Here is a 19426-nt window from a genome sequence, read left to right on the forward strand (position 1 = left end):
GCAAAAGCTTTTAAGTTTCATTAGGTCCCATTTGTTTATTTGTGTTTTTATTTCCATTTCTCTAGGACCTGGGTCAAAAAGGATCTTGCTGTGACTTATGTCATACAGTGTTCTGCCTATGTTTTCCTCTAAGAGTTTGATAGTGTCTGGCCTTACACTTAGGTCTTTAATCCATTTTGAGTTTATTTTTGTGTATGGTGTTAGGGAGTGTTCTAATTTCATACTTTTACATGTACCTGTCCAATTTTCCCAGCACCACTTATTGAAGAGGCTGTCTTTTCTCCACTGTATATGCTTGCCTCCTTTATCAAAGATAAGGTGACCATATGTGCGTGGGCTTATCTCTGGGCTTTCTATCCTGTTCCATTGATCTATATTTCTGTTTTTGTGCCAGTACCAAACTGTCTTGATTACTGTAGCTTTGTAATATAGTCTGAAGTCAGGGAGCCTGATTCCTCCAGCTCCATTTTTCGTTCTCAAGATTGCTTTGGCTATTCGGGGTCTTTTGTGTTTCCATACAAATTGTGAAATTTTTTGTTCTAGTTCTGTGAAAAATGCCAGTGGTAGTTTGATAGGGATTGCATTGAATCTGTAGATTGCTTTGGGTAGCAGAGTCATTTTCACAATGTTGATTCTTCCAATCCAAGAACATGGTATATCTCTCCATCTATTTGTATCATCTTTAATTTCTTTCATCAGTGTCCTATAATTTTCTGCATACAGGTCTTTTGTCTCCTTAGGTAGGTTTATTCCTAGGTATTTTATTCTTTTTGTTGCAATGGTAAACGGGAGTGTTTTCTTAATTTCACTTTCAGATTTTTCATCATTAGTATACAGGAATGCAAGAGATTTCTGTGCATTAATTTTGTATCCTGCTACTTTACCAAATTCATTGATTAGCTCTAGTAGTTTTCTGGTAGCATCTTTTGGATTCTCTATGTATAGTATCATGTCATCTGCAAACAGTGACAGCTTTACTTCTTCTTTTCCGATTTGGATTCCTTTTATTTCTTTTTCGTCTCTGATTGCTGTGGCTAACACTTCCAAAACTATGTTGAATAATAGTGGTGAGAGTGGGCAACCTTGTCTTGTTCCTGATCTTAGTGGAAATGGTTTCAGTTTTTCACCATTGAGGACAATGTTGGCTGTGGGTTTGTCATATACGGCCTTTATTATGTTGAGGAAAGTTCCCTCTATGCCTACTTTCTGCAGGACTTTTATCATAAATGGGTGTTGAATTTTGTCGAAAGCTTTCTCTGCATCTATTGAGATGATCATATGGTTTTTCTCCTTCAATTTGTTAATATGATATATCACGTTGATTGATTTGCGTATATTGAAGAATCCTTGCATTCCTGGAATAAACCCCACTTGATCATGGTGTATGATCCTTTTAATGTGCTGTTGGATTCTGTTTGCTAGTATTTTGTTGAGGATTTTTGCATCTATGTTCATCAGTGATATTGGCCTGTAGTTTTCTTTCTTTGTGACATCTTTGCCTGGTTTTGGTATCAGGGTGATGGTGGCCTCGTAGAATGAGTTGGGGAGTGTTCCTCCCTCTGCAATATTTTGGAAGAGTTTGAGAAGGATAGGTGTTAGCTCTTCTCTAAATGTTTGATAGAATTCGCCTGTGAAGCCATCTGGTCCTGGGCTTTTGTGTGTTGGAAGATTTTTAATCACAGTTTCAATTTCAGTGCTTGTGATTGGTCTGTTCATATTTTCTATTTCTTCCTGGTTCAGTCTCGGCAGGTTGTGCATTTCTAAGAATCTGTCCATTTCTTCCAGGTTGTCCATTTTATTAGCATAGAGTTGCTTGTAGTAATCTCTTATGATCGTTTGTATTTCTGCAGTGTCAGTGGTTACTTCTCCTTTTTCATTTCTAATTCTATTAATTTGAGTCTTCTCCTTTTTTCTCTTGATGAGTCTGGCTAATGGTTTATCAATTTTGTTTATCTTCTCAAAGAACCAGCTTTTAGTTTCATTGATTTTTGCTATTGTTTCCTTCATTTCTTTTTCATTTATTTCTGATCTGATCTTTATGATTTCTTTCCTTCTGCTAGCTTTGGGGTTTTTTTGTTCTTCTTTCTCTAATTGCTTTAGGTGCAAGGTTAGGTTGTTTATTCGAGATGTTTCCTGTTTCTTGATGTAGGCTTGTATTGCTATAAACTTCCCTCTTAGAACTGCTTTTGCTGCATCCCATAGGTTTTGGATCGTCGTGTCTCCATTGTCATTTGTTTCTAGGTATTTTTTGATTTCCCCTTTGATTTCTTCAGTGATCACTTCGTTATTAAGTAGTGTATTGTGTAGCCTCCATGTGTTTGTATTTTTTACAGATCTTTTCCTGTAATTGATATCTAGTCTCATAGCGTTGTGGTCGGAAAAGATACTTGATACGATTTCAATTTTTTTAAATTTACCAAGGCTTGATTTGTGACCCAAGATATGATCTATCCTGGAGAATGTTCCATGAGCACTTGAGGAAAATGTGTATTCTGTTGTTTTTGGGTGGAATGTCCTATAAATATCAATTAAGTCCATCTTGTTTAATGTATCATTTAAAGCTTGTGTTTCCTTATTTATTTTCATTTTGGATGATCTGTCCATTGGTGAAAGTGGGGTGTTAAAGTCCCCTACTATGATTGTGTTACTGTCGATTTCCCCTTTTATGGCTGTTAGTATTTGCCTTATGTATTGAGGTGCTCCTATGTTGGGTGCATAAATATTTACAATTGTTATACCTTCCTCTTGGATCGATCCCTTGATCATTATATAGTGTCCATCTTTGTCTCTTGTAATAGTCTTTATCTTAAAGTCTATTTTGTCTGATATGAGAATTGCTACTCCAGCTTTCTTTTGATTTCCATTTGCATGGAATATCTTTTTCCATCCCCTCACTTTCAGTCTGTATGTGTCTCTAGGTCTGAAGTGGGTCTCTTGTAGACAGCATATATATGGGTCTTGTTTTTGTATCCATTCAGCCAGTCTGTGTCTTTTGGTGGGAGCATTTAATCCATTTACATTTAAGGTAATTATCGATATGTATGTTCCTATTCCCATTTTCTTAAATGTTTTGGGTTTGTTATTGTAGGTGTTTTCCTTCTCTTGTGTTTCTTGCCTAGAGAAGTTCCTTTAGCATTTGTTGTAAAGCTGGTTTGGTGGTGCTGAACTCTCTCAGCTTTTGCTTGTCTGTAAAGGTTTTAATTTCTCCATCAAATCTGAATGAGATCCTTGCTGGGTAGAGTAATCTTGGTTGTAGGTTTTTCTCCTTCATCACTTTAAGTATATCCTGCCACTCCGTTCTGGCTTGCAGCGTTTCTGCTGAAAGATCAGCTGTTAACCTTATGGGGATGCCCTTGTGTGTTATCTGTTGTTTTTCCCTTGCTGCTTTTAATATGTTTTCTTTATATTTAATTTTTGATAGTTTGATTAATATGTGTCTTGGTGTGTTTCTCCTTGGATTTATCCTGTATGGGACTCTCTGTGCTTCCAGGACTTGATTAACTATTTCCTTTCCCATATTAGGGAAGTTTTCAACTATAATCTCTTCAAATATTTTCTCAGTCCCTTTCTTTTTCTCTTCTTCTTCTGGGACCCCTATAATTCGAATGTTGGTGCGTTTAATGTTGTCCCAGAGGTCTCTGAGACTGTCCTCAGTTCTTTTCATTCTTTTTTCTTTATTCTGCTCTGCAGTAGTTATTTCCACCATTTTATCTTCCAGGTCACTTATCCGTTCTTCTGCCTCAGTTATTCTGCTATTGATCCCATCTAGAGTATTTTTAATTTCATTTATTGTGCTTGTCATCGTTTCTTGGTTCCTCTTTAGTTCTTCTACGTCCTTGTTCAATGTTTCTTGCATTTTGTCTATTCTATTTCCAAGACTTTGGATCATCCTTACTATCATTATTCTGAATTCTTTTTCAGGTAGACTACCTATTTCCTCTTCATTTGTTAGGTCTGGTGTGTTTTGACCCTGCTCCTTCATCTGCTGTGTGTTTTTCTGTCTTCTCATTTTGCTTATCTTACTGTGTTTGGGGTCTCCTTTTCACAGGCTGCAGGTTCGTAGTTCCCGTTGTTTTTGGTATCTGTCCCCAGTGGCTAAGGTTGGTTCAGTGGGTTGTGTAGGTTTCCTGGTGGAGGGAACTAGTGCCTGTGTTCTGGTGGATGAGGCTGGATGTTGTCTTTCTGGTGGGTTCGTCCACGTCTGGTGGTGTGTTTTGGGGTGTCTGTGGCCTTATGATTTTAGGCAGCCTCTCTGTTAATGGATGGGGCTGTGTTCCTCTGTTGCTAGTTGTTTGGCATAGGGTGTCCAGCACTGTAGCTTGCTGGTCGTTGAGTGAAGCTGGGTCTTGATGTTGAGATGGAGATCTGTGAGAGATTTTCGCCGTTTGGTATTACGTGGAGCTGGGAGGTCTCTTGTGGACCAGTGTCCTGAAGTTGGCTCTCCCACCTCAGAGGCACAGCCCTGATGCCTGGCTGGAGCACCAAGAGCCTTTCATCCACACGGCTCAGAATAAAAGGGAGAAAAAATGGAAAGAAAGAAAAAAAGAGGATAAAATAAAATAAAATAAAGCAATTATAATAAAAAATAAGAAAAAAAATTATTAAGAGTAAATTTATTAAGAAAAAAAAATTTTTTTTTAATTTTTAAAAATAGATTTATTAATTTTTTATACTAAAAATAAGAAAAAAATTATTTAGAAAAAATTTATTAAGAAAAAGATTTTTTAATTTTTTAAAATAAAAAATATGAAAAAACTTATTAAAAATTTTTTTTAAAAATAGAAAATAAGGAAAAAATTATTAAGAAAACATTTATTAGGGAAAAAAAAAATTTTTAAGCCAAAAAAAAAAAAAAAAAAAAAAAAAACGGACGGACCTAACCCTAGGACTAACGGTGAGAGCAAAGCTATACAGACAAAATCTCACCCAGAAGCATACACATCTACACTCACAAAAAAAAGGAAAAGGGGAAAAGTTAATATATCCTGCTCCCAAAGTCCATCTCCTAAATTTGGGATGATTCGTTGTCTATTCAGGTATTCAACAGATGCAGGCACATCAAGTTGTTTGTGGAGCTTTAATCCGCTGCTTCTGAGGCTGCTGGGAGAGATTTCCCTTTCTCTTCTTTGTTCGTACAGCTCCCGGGGTTCAGCTTTGGATTTGGACCCGCCTCTGCATGTAGGTCCCCTGAGGGCGTCTGTTCCCCGCCCAGACAGAACGGGGTTAAAGGAGCAGCTGCTTCAGGGGCTCTGGCTCAGTCAGGCCGGGGGGAGGGAGCGGTACGGAGGAGGCGGGGCGAGCCTGCGGCGGCAGAGGCCGGCGTGACGTTGCAGCAGCCTGAGGCGCGCCGTGCGCTCTCCCGGGGAAGTTGTCCCCGGATTACGGGAGCCTGGCCGTGGCGGGCTGCACAGGCTCCCGGGAGGGGCGGTGTGGAGAATGACCTGTGCTCGCCCACAGGCTGTTTGGTGGCGGCAGCAGCAGCCTTAGCGTCTCATGCCCGTCTCTGGGGTCCGCGCTGATAGCCGCGGCTCGTGCCCGTCTCTGGAGTTCGTTTAAGTGGCGCTCTGAATCCCCTCTCCTTGCACGCCGCGAAACAAAGAGGCAAGAAAAAGTCTCCTGCCTCTTCGGCAGCTGCAGACTTTTTCTCGGGCACCCTCCCGGCTAGTTGTGGTGCGCTAGACCCTTCAGGCTGTGTTCACGCAGCCAACCCCAGTCCTCTCCCTGGGATCCGACCGAAGCCCGCGTTTTTCCCTTTGCGTCCCTGTTGCTGTGGGATCCGCGCTGATAGCCGCGGCTCGTGCCCGTCTCTGAAGCTCGTTTAGGCGGCGCTCTGAATCCCCTCTCCTTGCGCGCCGCGAAACAAAGAGGCAGTCTTTTTCCCGGACTCCCTCCCGGCTAGCACCGAAGCCCGAGCCCCAGCTCCCAGGCCCCGCCCGCCCCGGCGGCTGAGCAGACAAGCCTCTCGGGCTGGTGAGTGCTGGTCGGCACCGCTCCTCTGTGCGGGAATCTCCGCTTTGCCCTCCGCACCATGTGGCTGCGCTCTCCTCCGTGGCTCCGAAGCTTCCCCCCTCTGCTACCCGCAGTCTCTGCCCACGAAGGGGCTTCCTAGTGTGTGGAAACCTTTCCTCCTTCACAGCTCCCTCCCACTGGTGCAGGTCCCGTCCCTATTCTTTTGTCTCTGTTATTTCTTTTTTCTTTTGCCCTACCCAAGTACGTGGGGATTTTCTTGCCTTTTGGGAGGTCTGACGTCTTCTGCCAGCGTTCAGTGGGTGTTCTGTAGGAGCAGTTCCACGTGTAGATGTATTTCTCATGTATCTGTGGGGAGGAAGGTGATCTCCGCGTCTTACTCTTCCGCCATCTTGCCCCTCCCTCTCTTTCTTTTTTTGTAAGTGAGAAACCATTATGTTGTCTACAGTGCAGCATATGTGTCTACTAGGAAAAATAATCATTATAGCAAAATATTAATTGAACTTTTCCTGTTTATTAATATAATAAAAATTAAGAGTTTACTTTAAATATAGGCTGTAGACTCAGTTCTTCCCTTTTTACGTGGTTCATTCACATATTTTCTGATTGTTGGATTATGAATTTGTATGCCATAGTAAATAAATGTTTTAGTTTCTACCATGTGCCTGTCATCATGCTAGATGTTATGAAGGTTCTTAAAGGCTAAGTACATATTATCCCCTCTGTCTTCAAGAAGCTTCCTTCTTTTTGAGGAGCTAAGACTTATTGAATAGTACAGAACAAGAGGCTGCTAGAGAAAGGTTTTAATGGTAAGTTTGGAAGGGGAGGTGTCTTATTTTGTGTAGAACCTGCAAAAAGAAAACAGGAAAGATCCCATGGAATAAATTACTTTAAAAAGTATGGACACAATCATTATAGTTATATTTTGGGGGACTTTTCCATTGTTTATGAATTTCCTTTCAAATTTCAAACACTTCTAGGAGTGATCACAGCTCATGTATTTATCAATAGCCGATACATAAATTATAAGGCAATAACTTAATAGGCAGCAGAGAAAAAGAGTAGTGTTAGGATGAAGAAGAAGCAAAGAAGAGGGGGCTCCCAGTGGGAATATATCATTTTGCTAGACTGTGTCATTAAAAATCACTCCATGGACTGTGGGTTGCTTGTTACTCTTGTATAGACTGAAAATTTAGGTAGCTGGAAGAAATTCTCTTCTTCCAAGTCTCTTGGCATAACAAAATCCAAAAGGAAACCCAGATAACCATGGCATTAAAATTGTTTTTAAAATAAATTCTAGCAAACTTGGTTATCTGGACTTCCCGTGAAGGTAGTTTGTAAACTCTAAATATCCATCTCATCTAATGGTTAAATGTTTGAAAGGGCAAGGATGTTAGAGGAAGTATATTAACAGTAGTATAAAATAATGTCATACGGCTAGACAATGGGAAGAGAGTTTAAAAAAAGGTCCATAGGAGCAAACTAGAAAATCATTGTAGGTTTTAGACACTTACTCTAGGGGTAGAGCTTAGAACAACTCTTAGATATAATAACAGCAAAATGTAACAGCAAAATATAATGATGTATGTTCCTGTTGATGTTCCTTTTAGAAACCATAATAATAGCAGATACTATTTATTTTGTAGTCCCTGTCCCAAGCATTTACATAAATTACATTTCATCTGTGCCAAAGCTCTAAAAAAAATATGTGGTATTTCCATTTTAGGAATGAGAGAACTATATAAAACTCAAAGACAAAGTCAACTGGGTAGTAATTGGTAGAGCTAGAAGTTGAATCCAGTTTATTTTGGCTCTGAAACCAGTTCTGATACAAGATACGGTTTTGATACACTACAAGATAAAGTGGCATCCTATATTCTTTATTTAAGAAACACACATAAAGCATGTGTGTTTAATATAATATATGCAATTATATTTTAGAGAGAGTACAGAGTTGCCTTTTTAGAGAATAAGACTCTATGCATCTCTTGCCAACCCCAAACCTCCAGGTAAACCCAACTTTCTGTTTCTAATACTTATTCTTAGACTCCTGAACATAGCTGGAGATAATTACCTACTGGCTCTGATTGGCTCTGCACAAATTCCAAGTTTTGCAGCTTAGCCCTCAGAGGCTCTTTGCAAGACTTTTACTCCTGTAGTTATTACCAGTTGCATCCTCCACAGCCATGGTTTGAAACTTTCTTTATTCTCCTGAAGTTCCCAACCGTACCCTACTCTTCTTCACTCGTAGCAGACCCGCTCTTACCTCGTCAAGAAAGTGGAGATGTTTTATCTTGAAATCCTGTAGCTTTTTTTTTTTTTGATCTTCTTTAAACTCTTATTTACTTCAACACCCCTTCCCTTCAAACTTCCTGTATCCAAATTGATCAATCCTTTGAGAATAATCAGGTTTCTTGATAGCCACATGTCTGCCCCAACCTACAAGTGACACATAGTTTTTCTTCTTTAATGTCTGTCTTCCATTTGTTTTTACTTCTTTGTTACTTTCCACCAATTTCTAGCTGTTTATGTATAGGTTATACTTCTTCTATGAAGTCCCTGAAGAAAAGATCCCTATATAATTTGTATTCATATTCCTCACTGCCTAATATTTAACATATTATTAAGTTTTTATTGAATAAGTAACTTTGATAAAATTAGAACTATAATAATGCAGTAACAATTTCTTGAAAAATAGGCAATGATTAAAAACAAATTTATAGATTTTCTGGAGCACAGTGGAAACTGAGAAACCTCAAGGAAAATTGATTTTTTTTTTCAACTTTTGAGCTAGCTTTATAGTCACTGATCAGACATTAAACGGAATATCTGTTGTGGAAGGAAGGAAGACTCACAGGTGTGTAAAGGAGTGTCAAGCATATTCTGAGGGTATTGTCACATTTTTGTTCGTTGAATTTTTAGTAACATTGTACTATTATGTGGTTGTGTGATCTTACTCTGGGTTATAAAATGAGAGTATTTTAACTTTTTAAAGCACGTTCCATCAGACAAGAGAATTAGCATTTAATTTCTGCATTATTGTGTGACCGTAACAAAAAATACTGCTAAGGAGGACTTGAAAAAAGGTATTAGTTTTTGTCAGCTTGAACTCAACATAGGCCTCATTTCTTAAAATGCACTTAAATTATTATTTCGTATAAACTTATATCAGGAAATAAAAAATATTTTGTATAGTTCAAAATGTTTCTGTTTTGTTACAGGCAGCTGTTAAATCTAAGAAAGCTACGGATACCTATAAACTCTATGTGGAAAAATATGCATTAGCAAAAGCTGATTTTGAACAGAAAATGACAGAAACAGCTCAGGTTGGTATTTTTAAGTCTTTAAATCTAAAACAGGATATTTGTGTTTATTGTTTATAAATTATAATAAATTATATTACTGGTAAAAATAATATAATTTTTCTGTCATAAATTTTTTTAGTATTAGAAAATGTTAAAATGCACAATCTCAGTGTTTTAATAATGCTGTTTTAAAAATATACATCTTGTTTTGGAGATTGAAGACCAAGAATCAATAGTTATAATATCATAAGGGATTATTCAGATTGACTGGAATGTTTAAAGAGCATTGGAGAAAATGAGGACATTGGTAGATGATGAAGACAGTAATGATTATGAATGGGTTTTAAAATTGACTTATACTTAAGAAGAAAACTGGAAATGACTCAGTGCTGAGGATATAGTGGTTAACAAAACAATCAAGAATCCCTGCTCTCATAGAACTTCCATTTTAGTAAGGGAAGACAGACAATCAGTTAAAAAAAGTCTGTTTCCTATACGCTTGGGATAAATTATATTCAATTTGATGTTCTTAGAGCGTTTAGTTAAAGGCCTAGATTTATGATGGGTGCTTTTATGAATTATACCCAAAACTTCTACCTTCACCTCTTGTCCTCTTTTCTTGTTTTGTTTTTCTCCTTAGCACCTGTCATCATCTGACACCATGCATTTAATTTGCCGTCAGACAGGATAGGATGGTATGCTGCTGTGACAGAGAACCCCCAAAATCTCAGTGGCTTACAATAGCAAGTGTTTATTTGTTATCACGCTACTTGTTCATCATGGCTTAGCTCTTCACTCTGGCACTGAGGCTGGTGGAGGAACCTCTTCTTAGAACATTCTTAGTCATCATGTCTGAGGGGCTAGAAATATGGTGGAGCACACTGGCTCCTCTACCCATATTTTTTGTTGTCTGTCTTCCTCCCACTAAAATATAAGTTCTGTAAGAGCAGGGATTGATTTGTTTACTGCTATCTCCTCAGCACTTAAAACAGTTTTCAGCTCATGGTAGGCACTCTGTAAGTGTGAAGAAGGACTTTATGAATCTGACTTTTTGGATTCTAGGGAGTCTTCTCGCTTGGAGTGGTGAATGATTCACACCTCAGAAACAGACGGCTTGCATGCTTGTGTGCAGGCATAATGCATCCATCTCTACTTACCGTGTTGTGGGCACTGTGCTAGATGCTGGGTGTATACAATGTATACGTAAATAAAACAGATTCTCTCTGCTCTACATGGAGTATACAGTATAGGGGAGGGAGACAGACATTAAATATATGCTTAAATATAAAGTTACAAATTATTATAAATGTTACAAAGGAAAAGAACAAGCTTCCATGAGATAGAATAAGAGGGATGACCTAATTTGGATTAGGGAGTTAACGAAAGTCCATTTTGGAGAAGTAACATTTAAAACTGAGATTTGAAGAATCAGTAAGAGACTCATTCTAGGGCAGGAGTGTTCTAGGCATTGGGGACCGTGGATATGAAGACCCAGATGTGTAAAAGAGAGATCACATTCTAGAAAGTAAAAAATGCTTACTGAAACTGAGTAAGGAGAGATGGTGGTTAGAAATGAGGTTAAAGAGATAATCAAGGACCAGGCTTTAGTGAGGGTTTAGGTTTTCTCCCAAGAGCAGTTGGAATACATTGAAGAGCTGTATGCAGGGGCGTGACATGATATGGTCTGCATTTTTAAAGCTAATTCTGACAGTTTCGTGAGGAATGGATTATAGTGAGGCCAAAGGAGAATCAAGAGTCCAATTTGGAAGGCAGTATCATAGTCCAGTGAGAAGGATGAGGGTCAGTGTGGTGGCCTTGGAGAAGGAGACAAGTGAATGCATTTGGAGGAGGCAGGGGTAGGGTGAATGGGAGAATTCTAAAGGGATTCAAGATCTCTTCCAGGTTTTGGCTTGTAAGCCTATGTGTATAGAGATGAATGGCAAAGGCTAGATGAAGAGATGTTAGTTTGAGGGGTCGGAAGAGCGTGAGATGTTCAGTTTTGAACGTGTTAATTTTGAGCTGCATATACCTAAGTGGAGACATCAAATGGGCAGTTTTGGAGGCTGTAAGTAATCTGGGCTGGACATAATATTCACATCCCTTATCCACAATTCTGAATTCCAAAAGCTCTGAAAACCAAAAATTTTTTTTCCGGAACTCATTTGGCAGCAAAACTTGAACCGATGTGAGGCTAATTTATAGTCTCTTTATCCTACTTAGACTGAATATACATGTTTTCCTTTAGTGTTCGATAAACAGATGCCACTGCAGATCCTGTTGGTAGTATTATGAGATATATGGTAACAACACCATGTTATCTTTATTTTAAAAAATCCAAAATATTTAAATTCCAAAACAACTGGTCCCAAAGGTTTTGAATAAAGGATTGGGCCTTTATAAAATAGGGGCTGGACAGTACACACAGCCGTAATGACATCACCTTTGGATAGAGTGTGGGGAAATAGTGGCCAAGCTCTGAGAGGTTCATCATGGTCAGTTTGGGAGAGGAAGAGATGCTGAAACCCAAGTAGGAGAAGCCAGAGAAGGAAGAAAACTGGGAAATGTAATGTCATGGCAGCTGGGAAATGATAATGTTTCAAGAAGGGTTTAGTTGTGTTAAATGAGGCTCCATCTCTAGTGAGATAAAAAGTTTCAGTTTCTATAGCAACTGAGGTCATTGTAGACTTCAGCAAGTTCTCTTTTATCTTTTAAATCATTAGGAACACTCGTTTATAAGGCAGTTATTGATTTGTTAATTTCCTATCAAAATGATTAGTTTCTATCAGTGAAAATGTTTGCCTTTCAGTTATTTAATTTGAAAAAACAAATTAGAATTTGTTAGAGTCAGTGTTTTTGTTTGTATATATTATCTTATAAAGAATCTTCAGCACTCATCTTTCCCTCTCCTTATCTCTTTCTGCTTCCTCATTACATTTTTTCAAATTGCTTTTTAACTGTTTATCTTGCCAATTCCAAGATGGAAACATTAATTTGTTTGAGCAGATGTTTAACCATGGTGCTTTTAAATAAAGATGATGGTATACTGTGCTGATGTGTATATGTGTTCTTTCTCGTGTTCCCTCCTTGTCTTTCTCTGTCTCTGTCACACACGCACAACTGTAGGACAGGTTAACTTTTGTTTCTTAATAGACAGTAGACTTTATTTTGGGTTATTTAGAAGGGAAAAGAATTCTTTTTCTTCTCTACTTTCCTTTTGTTCCAGGCCAAGCGGGTTGACTTAATCCCAGTGGGAAGGGGCCTGTCAATCTAGTGAGAATGAAATTTGGGTGGCAGGACATATATTTACCTGGGGTGAAAGAAGTTAGAATTTACTTGGAGTACTTGTGATGTAAGTTTTTTCATTTGAGTTGAGAATAAGCATGATTAAAATTGTGACTCTGTGCTTATGCTTTTCACCACTGTCGGTTAATGACACTTAAAAAACTTGAAACAGTAAGGAGATTTTGTTTACTTTGAACAGTTAGATGGCTAGTTCAAGGAAATTTGAGATTTGCTTGAGCAACACCCTCAGATTAAGGAGTTTTAGTATTAGAGTGCTTTTCTATATCTCTCGTGGCTGACAAAATTGTACTTTTTAAAAAAAACTAATATAACAGTACATATGAACACAGTGAATTTGAAATGGCAAGGAGGAAAAACTCTGATTTGTTCAAGAAGATTTATTCATTTATATTCAAACACTTGATACTATATTCCCATTGCTGAATAACTCTGAGCTTATTTCGTAGTCACTAATTTTGAGGAATTCTGATATTTAGCAGTGTCCTCCCACCAAAAATAAAGCACAGTTTCAAGATTGTAGCTGAATCATGCTTTTAGTTTCTGTTTGGCTTCATGCTTCAAGATATTTCTAAATTATTAAGGATCTGACTTATTCAACGTAGGTGTTTCAAAAGAGAATGAGAAGAAGGCACAAGTTTCCTTGGAATTAGGGATCATCCATTTGAAATTAGTGGCTGTTTGACCAAGCTTTCCTGGATTTGGGACTACCTGTCTATGAGAAAATATCTTGTTCATTAAATTGCAGAAGTTTAAGCAGAGGGTGAATTCTTATAATATGAACGTAAAATAGGATCATGCTCCTCCTGAATGTTCCTCAGTTCTTAAGAGTAATTAAGGATCTTGCAGTATTGGTATTCTCATTGGACTTGGTCAAAATTAGTCAAGACAAGCACTCTATTTTAACTCTTATCATTCCTCATGAATAAAATGGATTTAAGTTTTTGGACTTTGTTGCATTACTGCCAAAACTATAATTTCACCATAATTGATTTTTTTTTTTAAGAAGTTCAGACCCTTTACACAAATATAGACATGATTATTTGGCTTAGTGATTTCTGATCACGTAACTCAGTGCTGAAGAAAATTGGACATTAAATATGGGGTGAGGGAATTTAATTTGATAAACTAACTAGGGAAAAATAGCAGACATTTAGGCCTGCTCCTTAGAACTGATGTAATTTGGCAAGAAAGTGGGTAATCAGGTTTGTGTACTGGAAATGACAAATGTATTTTTGTTTGAAAATGACTAGTTCAGCATTTCCCAAATCCTGTTTTGAGGAATATTATTGTTCTGTGAGATATTAATAGATATTCAGAGAAGAAGAAAAAAAGGGTTGTGTGGTCAAAGAAATTTGGAAGACACTGGGTTAAGCAGAGTGCAACAGGTTTTGTTACTTTAGTATTTTTCTCAGTTACTTCAGTTTTTAATACATTTATTGTGAAGCCAAGTCTAGCAGTGGTTTTCTTCCTGGGGAGTAAATATCAGAATAACCTGGGATTTTTTTTCCAAACAACATTCTTACCTCTTTCCAGCCCATTGCCTAAGTAGTCATGGAGGATCTATTTGTTTTATAGTTTGAAAACATTCTCCAGGTCATCTGAATCATCTCTACCTTCAGTTGAGAACTGCTGAGACAGAGTATACATACAGGCTTTCCCAGATTTCTTTGACCATAGACTGTCTCTTTTGGAGACTATGTATTAACATTTCAAGAATTAGACCTTTTGAAAGTCTATGGGCTAGATTGTAAAGTCGTAAGAAGTAAACTGTAGTTTTAGCTCTGCCAACTAATTGTTTTTCAGTTTTTGAAATACTTCTCCCTTGGTTTTCTGACACTATTCTCTTCTGGGTCTCCTTCTGATTTTCTGACCGTGATTATAGATTTTAATTTGTGGTATCTTCTAATTCTGAAAAAGTCATATTTGCCTGAGAAATGATGTAACAAAAAGTTAACTTTTTTCGATGCTATATTTTTCGATGCTAGACTCATTTGTCTAGAAGCATTGTTAGGTATTAAATAATAATGATAACTTGCTAAATTTGGTTAGCTGTATTAAGATGACTTCTAAAAAGTGTTTTGATTTCAGAATATATCTGTGTGTGTGTGTAATTTTTTATATTCACTACCCAGAAATTTCAAGATATTGAAGAAACTCATCTCATTCATATAAAAGAAATTATAGGATCCTTGTCAAATGCTATAAAGGAAATTCATTTACAAATAGGCCAGGTACGTTTTTACTTTTATTGAACTGATTCATGAGAATTTTATGTTCACTTCTGACTCTAAAAATCGTAACTCATAACATGATACTGAATTATTTCAGGTAAAGAATATGTATTTACATGTATTAAATACAAAATAACCTGGATTTTACCATCCTATCATGGATGATAATTTAAATTAATTATGGAGTTAAAATTCTGAAGTTAACAATTTTTGAATATTTCTTTATTACAAAGTTTTACTATTTTAAAATTTAGAATAGCAACTTCAGTAAGTTATAGAGCTTGTGCTTAGAAATTTTCCAAAAATATAAAAGTGTCTTAATGATGACATTTGGGGTGCATTGAAATATAGTAGAAAAAGATGAAGTCTGTTATTCTTGGTTACTAAAGTTCTAATACTATTTTCATTGCTGTGTAAGTTTTATTTATCATAAGATTTATGTCTCTAAAACACTCAAAGATAGGAACAGGACACTGCCTTGACTTCTAAGGCTGTGAGACCATATGTTAAGGGGTTCATGTAAAAAGTGGTTTGTATCCATAGATCTACTAACAGTGTTAGTTAGGTAACAGAGCATGTTAGGCAAATGAAAGTTTTCAAAGGCTCTGGGTCAAAAAATATATATTTTGGTATAATGAATTTTAATTGTTTTGTGGAAGTTTTGTCTGAAATACAGTAAGACTATTTATGGAAAGTGAAAAAAACTTATCTTTATTTCATTTTAATAGGTCCATGAAGAATTTATAAATAACATGGCTAACACTACAGTTGAAAGCTTGATACAAAAATTTGCTGAGTCAAAAGGCACTGGGAAGGAAAGACCTGGTAAGATGACAAACTTTGCAAGGAAACATATTCACGTTTTCCATCCAGTAACAAATGTGTTTGCCTTTAAATTCCAAAATTGCAAAATGGAGCTTGGGAGATACCTAAAAGTCTGTGTGAAATCTCAGATATCATTACTTTGTGTCTGATGGTATGTTAGGTTTTTGTTTTGACCTTCAGTAGTTAATAATTTAGTACTACTTAAAGTGGTTATCATACCTTTACTAAATTAATATATTACAGTTTATTTATATTTTCAAAAGTAGAGTTAGCAACTGAAGGCCATTTTAATAAGACAAAGAGTGGGAGAGAATATGAAGCCCTCAGAGCATTGAGGCCAGTGGAGAACATTTCTTAAAATTTAATAACTTTTTTCTTTCCTCATTCACATATATATTTAACAAATTTATTTATTGAGTGCTAATAGTATTCTGGGTACTGTTTTAGACACTGGGGAATATACCAGTGAGTACAGGCATCCTGGTTCCTATTTTATGAACAAATGATTACAGGTTTCCTTAATCTTACTTTTAATAAGCATGTTATGTTATATCAAATATAATAAGCACCATTCTCTTCTCTTGCTCAGCATACTTACAGTCTTCGAGATTTCTTTTTTTTTGTTTTGTTTTGTTTTATTTATGTTTGGCTGCGCTGTGTCTTCATTGCTGCGCACAGGCTTTTCTCTAGTTGCGGTGAGTGAGGTCTAGTCTTTGTGGTGCGCGGGCTTCTCACTGCGCTGGCTTCTCTTGTTGCTGAACGTGGGCTCTAGGCGTGTGGGCTTCAGTAGTTGCACCATGCGGGCCCTAGAGCGCGCGGGCTTCAGTGGTTGTGGCACGTGGGCTCAGTAGTTGCGGTGCGCAGGCTCTAGGGTGTGCAGGCTTCAGTAGTTGTGGTGCACAGGCTCAGTAGTTGTGGCGCACAGGCTTAGTTGCTACACGGCATGTGGGATTTTCCCGGACCAGGGATCGAACCCAGGTCCTCTGTGTTGGCAGGCGGATTCTCAACCACTGTGCCACCAGGGAAGTCCCAAGCCTTCTAGATTTCTTGAATCTATCTATTAGTTACTCTACCATATTCTTGCAAGATACTTGTTTTCACTCCACAGGTAAAAATTATTCAGTCCAGTAAAGAAGTTAAAGTATAGTTTAGAATTCAGGAAAATGAATATGTGATTTGTAGAGAAGTCTGGGAGCCATTTTTCTTCAGTGCAGTTCACAGCTAAGGCTTGAAACCTAAATCATCTTCACTTCCTTTTTCCCACGTTTCGTTAAGTTTCCAATTGTATTGATTCAATTCCGTTAGTATTTTTTCCTTCAGACCTTCCTTCTTACCTACCTCACTGAATACAGCAGCAGCTTTCTAAATACTGGCACAGTAGAGATTTCTCTAGTCTATTTTACATGTTGTAGCACATTAATGTTTTGGGTATATAATTATGAACTCATAACTGCATTACTCATAAATCTTTGACTTTTCATTATAGAAAGAATGAAATTTAGATTCTGGACTTAGATTCAAAGCTTTTCGGGATCTGCCCTTGCCCAATTCTTTTTTTTTTTTATATAGATTTATTTATTTATTTATCTATTTATTTTTGGCTGAGTTGGGTCTTCATTGCTGCGCGAGGGCTTTCTCTAGTTGTGGCGAGCGGGGGCTACTCTTGGTTGCGGTGCGTGGGCTTCTCATTGCGGTGGCTTCTCTTGTTGCGGAGCACGGGCTCTAGGAGCGCATGCTTTAGTAGCTGTGGCTCAAAGGCTCTAGAGCACAGCCTTAGTAGTTGTGGCGCATGGGCTTAGTTGCTCCGCGGCATGTGGGATCTTCCCGGACCAGGGCTCGAACCCGTGTCTCCTGCATTGGCAGGCGGATTTTTAACCACTGCGCCACCAGGGAAGCCCCTGCCCTTGTCCAATCTTTAGTCTTACTTTCCATTTTTCTTTTCTGGCACCCTCCATTGCAGCCAACCTGAATTGCTTGCTGTTTCCTATCCATACCCCGCTTTTGCCCTTGGTACCTTAGTTGCCCTTATGTCTACTCTAGAAAATGCTATATCCCACTCATTTTTCAAATGAATAAACTCTTAAAAAGCCAGGTCATGTGTTACTTCCACCATCAAACAGAGAACTTTGTACTTTTTTTTGGCATTGTTGGTGTCTACCTTAAATTTTAGTAATTGTGCTCTTATGAAGAAAAGTTCTGTTTTTGATTCATCTGTTTATCTTTATTATGTGTAAACAGTACATTTTTGTTGAATGAATGAACAGATGGGCATATAAGATAAGGTTAGGATGTTGAAGAGGTCGGAATGGATGGATTTGCTATTAGATAAGTCTTGGTGAAGGAATAGTAAATAATTATGGTTAAATTTAGTGAGTACTTACTTTGTGCCATGTACTATGTCAACTGCTTTGCAGGCAAACTTTGATCTTCAGGAACTCTTTGAAGTAGGTACTGTTATTCCCATTTTACAGATGATGGAAATATTGAGAGGTTAAATTACTTGCCAAAGCTAAGTACATGCCAGAATACTGGGATTAAATTTCAGGATCCTTGACCTCAAGGCCCATGCTTTGGAGAAATTAGAATAGAACTACCTAAGTTTACATATGTAGGAGAATGAGGATGCTGAGATACATAACTACAAAATAGTGTGAAACCCTAAAATTCATTGTAAAGATTAAATTGTAAGTGAAAACCAGTTAAGAGAGGTAAAAACAATTTAAGAATTTTTATATAGAGCATTTAGAAGTATTGGTAGAATAAAAGCAAATGTGTATTGGCTGGTTAAAAAGGCCTGAGACAGAACTGAATAAGGTTGATAGATTGTATCATTATCAGTATCCTGTTTGTGACATTATATTGTAGTTTTGCAAAATGTTATCATTGCAGGAAACTGGGCAAAGTATACAAGGAATCTTGCTGTATTTCTTTTCTCTTTTCTTTTTTTAGAACTGTACGTGAATCTACAATTATCTCAAGAAAAAGTTCAGTTACTCTTATCTGTGGTATAGCACACTACTTAGCCCTGTGGTTTGTGGTCTATTCTTTACTACCAGTGAGACCTATAAGCCTCAGTGCCCTCATCTATAAAGTGAGGATAATAATAGTACCTACCTCATGGGGTGGTTGTGAGGTTTTTATTGAGTACTTAATAAATGGTATTTTCTAAAAATTAATACATACCTGATTAATAGCTACTATTGGTTATAGTTTATAAATTTAAATTTAATGGCCTCAAGATATATGGCATGTAGAAAATTTCTGTAACTAAATGGTAAGAGGGAAGCCAAGATTGGTGGTGACATGGGCTTTCCTAGAATTACTGAACCCAGAATTAGGTGACTGTTTCAGGCTGACTGTTGACATTGTGTATATAGGTGACTGATTTTCAAAATAAGTGATCCTAGAACTAATTTAGGGGGAAAAAAGGGAGTGGTGTGGGTGTGGAATGGAAAGAATAAGTATTACTTCTCCAGTTGACTTGCTGTGGGTGAAGAGTTACAGCTCTTTCGTACATATTTGTTCTATTTATGTCACTAGAGGGAGTCTATTACAGTGATGGAAATTTTGTGTTTCTCAGAAAAATAACACGTGATTGTGGATTTTGTTTTGTAAGAAGTATTCTAACCTTGAGTTGTATATACTATTTTACTGTTAACATTTTTTTTCTCCTGTTTTGTAAGGGCTCCCTCTGGTGGATGAGTTCTTCTGTAAACTGGTTTTAGGCCTACGAGATACACATTTTAAAAAGAAAACAAGAGGCCCAGTTCTTTAAAAACTTTGTATAACTGAAAG

General features: G+C 37.3%; 1 protein-coding gene across 1 annotated transcript in view; it reads left to right on the top strand.

Moving 5' to 3' along the window:
• The window catches only part of FCHO2 (FCH and mu domain containing endocytic adaptor 2), a 151072-nt gene that overhangs the window by 57758 nt on the left and 73888 nt on the right, over positions 1–19426 (top strand). The window contains 3 exon segments of the mRNA XM_061188950.1: positions 9189–9293; positions 14708–14806; positions 15535–15631. Of these exon segments, the coding sequence (XP_061044933.1) occupies positions 9189–9293; positions 14708–14806; positions 15535–15631 (301 nt within the window).

This window comes from Eubalaena glacialis, chromosome 4, assembly GCF_028564815.1.
Source record: "Eubalaena glacialis isolate mEubGla1 chromosome 4, mEubGla1.1.hap2.+ XY, whole genome shotgun sequence".
Classification (NCBI taxonomy): Eukaryota; Metazoa; Chordata; class Mammalia; order Artiodactyla; family Balaenidae; genus Eubalaena; species Eubalaena glacialis.